This window comes from Echinops telfairi, unplaced genomic scaffold (genome assembly GCF_000313985.2).
Source record: "Echinops telfairi isolate 266 unplaced genomic scaffold, ASM31398v2 ScPeMD7_7469;HRSCAF=8507_1, whole genome shotgun sequence".
In the NCBI taxonomy this organism is placed as follows: domain Eukaryota; kingdom Metazoa; phylum Chordata; class Mammalia; order Afrosoricida; family Tenrecidae; genus Echinops; species Echinops telfairi.
In genome coordinates, this window is record NW_022111373.1 from 13,711,472 (window position 1) to 13,714,310 (window position 2,839).

The 2,839-nt window shown below is 41.6% G+C and overlaps 1 protein-coding gene across 1 annotated transcript in view; it reads right to left on the reverse strand.

Moving 5' to 3' along the window:
* Positions 1-1,197: 1,197 nt before the first annotated feature.
* The window catches only part of MEGF10 (multiple EGF like domains 10), a 193,707-nt gene continuing 192,065 nt past the window's right edge, over positions 1,198-2,839 (reverse strand). The window contains exon 25 of the mRNA XM_004696586.2: positions 1,198-2,663. Within this exon, the coding sequence (XP_004696643.2) occupies positions 2,470-2,663 (194 nt within the window). The 3' untranslated portion in view covers positions 1,198-2,469. The remainder of the gene's footprint in view (positions 2,664-2,839) is intronic.

The window sequence follows — 2,839 nt, forward strand, 5'->3', positions numbered from 1 at the left end:
CCAGCTCACTGCTCTGGACTCAAGTCTGACTCATAGCAAACCTCAAGGGTGAGGTGGAGCGGCTGCCCCTGTGGGTTTCTGGAAGTGTAACTCTTTACAGAAGTAGAGAGCCTCGTTTTCCTTCCAAGGAGCAGCTGGTGGTTTCACCTGCCGACCTTCTTGTTAGCAGCCCATGGTGTAACTACCACGTCACCGGACTTGAAATATCTTTGCAGTTTCTTAAAAGAAGCAACCAGCCAAGGAGTAGGTGTTCCAAATGTGTTTGTTCTACTATCATCCGCCTACTCAACCTGCCGTCACTAGTGCGGGATGTGTCCTGAAATAACTGGATGAAACAACTTTATCACTAGTAGGGACAATGCAGGCTCCTGGCAGAACAGGTGTGCAACACATACTGGTCAATTAATGCACGGATGCCTTTAAAAGATTGAAGAGCAACATTTTCTCATGACGTTGCTTCCGTATTCAGCTTTTCAGCCCTCTGCTTGCTCAGAAGTTAGAGAAAGAAATCGTCTTTCTTTGCAATTTGTCAGTATTCACTTCCCTACTTGGAAGTGAATGCATGATAAGTATGCACACGATGACCAGATCCTCTGATTTGTCTCAAACGGTCCCGATTCAAGCCCACTGCAGCATAATTATTAGTAATGCCCTCATTTCCTTTTAAAAGTGCTCCAGCTTGACAGCAATTGTATGATCACTCGTATGGATGTCTGCAAAACGTCTACCTTTGGATCTCATTCAGTAATGTCTCCCCTCCTCCCACGTCCTAGTCCTCAGCTTTAACCAAGGGTTTCTCATGATCCATCACAAGTATACCTACTACTGATGGGTTCTAAGAAAACAGGATACAACTAACATATTTATCGCTCTTTGTAAGCAGGCTTGAAGCTTACACTCTATAGTCACGTGTTAGTAACTATCATGGGTGGGTCACCTCACTTCAGACCTAGCAGGCTGCAGACACAGGTCTGTAGCCTGCTAGATCAAAGAGAACTCCACTTTTGCAATATAAATAGCCTTCTCTGTTTCAATCATAAGCCATCTATGATTACTATACTATTTTCAGAATAGCCAACTTTAGTAGATTTGTATTACATGTGTTCATTTCCTCCCTCCAAAAAAAAGAAATTGCAATCAGTTTACCAAGCCAAACAAATGAACCAACAAAACGAGTAGCAATAATATAACAAACAGTGAACATATAAGAGTGTTTTTCATTAACAACCCAAACACTACAAAACATAGAATATACAACTCGAAAATGGAAATACAAATTAATGTAAAACAGGGTACATGTCATATTAGCAATGCAAAAGACCAGCTTAAGCATACTTTATCTAATTCAACAATTAATAGAAGAAAAGTGTCCTTTTCTCAAATATGCACAAAAATATTTCAGTCACCTCAGGGGAAAACTTAAAACTTCTCCTAATTCTATATTACAGGGTGTATTACTCATGGTTTACGAAATGTAAGCATCTTCTTACACTTAACATGTACACCTTTTACCAATTAGTTTACACTTATTCGATCCATACTGTCAAAAATAAATTTATTTCATTTCTATGTTTATGAAATAAGCATCAATATGTTATAGATCTCTAGTAATGAATGTGTATGTGGTAAGGGTGCTCAGAACAGTGCCACTGAACTACAGTGTGCGCTGTGGATCACTAGTGGTGCGTGTGTATGATGGCCAGATGCTCAGGATAGTTATCAGCGATCTAACGTGTGAGGCCCAACACCAAGAAAACCCCCTCTGGATGCACTGTGCACGGACTCCTGCAATACTGCCGCTACCTATTTCTAAAAGAATTCCTTTTTCTTTGTTTCTAAAAGACAACCACAACTAAAGTTTTTATATATAAATTTGCTACCCAGATCTAGAATTTCATCAACGTCTACCCAGTTATGCCAGAGCCTTTGACAGAACATGTCCTTCTGGTTAATATCATCCCTACATTTCTGAGTCTCATTGAAGAAAATAAGACAGTCAAGACTCATAATATGCCCCCTTCTTCTATAGGTTTCATGATTCACACCACTTTGACGAAGCCCACGTTCTGGTAAACTGCACAAGCCTAGGTGCAGCTCTACAATGAAAATGAGAAGGAAATATTTAAAATATCATGTTCAAGAAATAATGCCAAGGTCCACTGCAACCCGTGTCTCCGAAGGAGTCCTGCAAACTGTGCCAGGCTCATGCCAGGGACTTACAATAAGTCATACTTCACAGGTGTAACTCTACAACTAACAGCTATGAGAAATCACACTGATATCTCCTTCCAGCCACCTGTACAGAAAGCACCTACAGTCAGTGTCAGCCTTAGCTTTGAGCAATCTGGCTCATGTCCAACAACTGCCTACCACATCCGTAACATCCATGTGTGGTGGCAAACTGGAGTATGGAGAAGAACTGAGGTGCAGTTCTGGGAAAGGGTCCAGAGACTACTCAGTCCTTTGGTGTCATTCGCTGCTGCTGCTGCCGCTGCCGCCGCTGCCACTGCCATCACCCTCTCGTGTGGGGGTGGACGAACTGTCCCGGACAGGCAGTAGGTCATAATGGCAAGGAATGTGACTGTTCTTTGGGAGGTCATAAGGATCCTGGGTGGGATGCCCACTATTGCTGAATATCCCTTGGACAACACTCACTGTAGGTTCTGTGATAATCAAGGACACGTTAAATTATCAGCATGGGGAAATTAAAAAAAAAAAATACTTAGATGGCATTTCTTGAAAATCTACAGAAGAGGAACTTTCATGAAACAATACAAGGAAACATATACATCTTAAGACAAATGATGTCCAAAGCAAAAGGATGGCCATGCAATTGGGA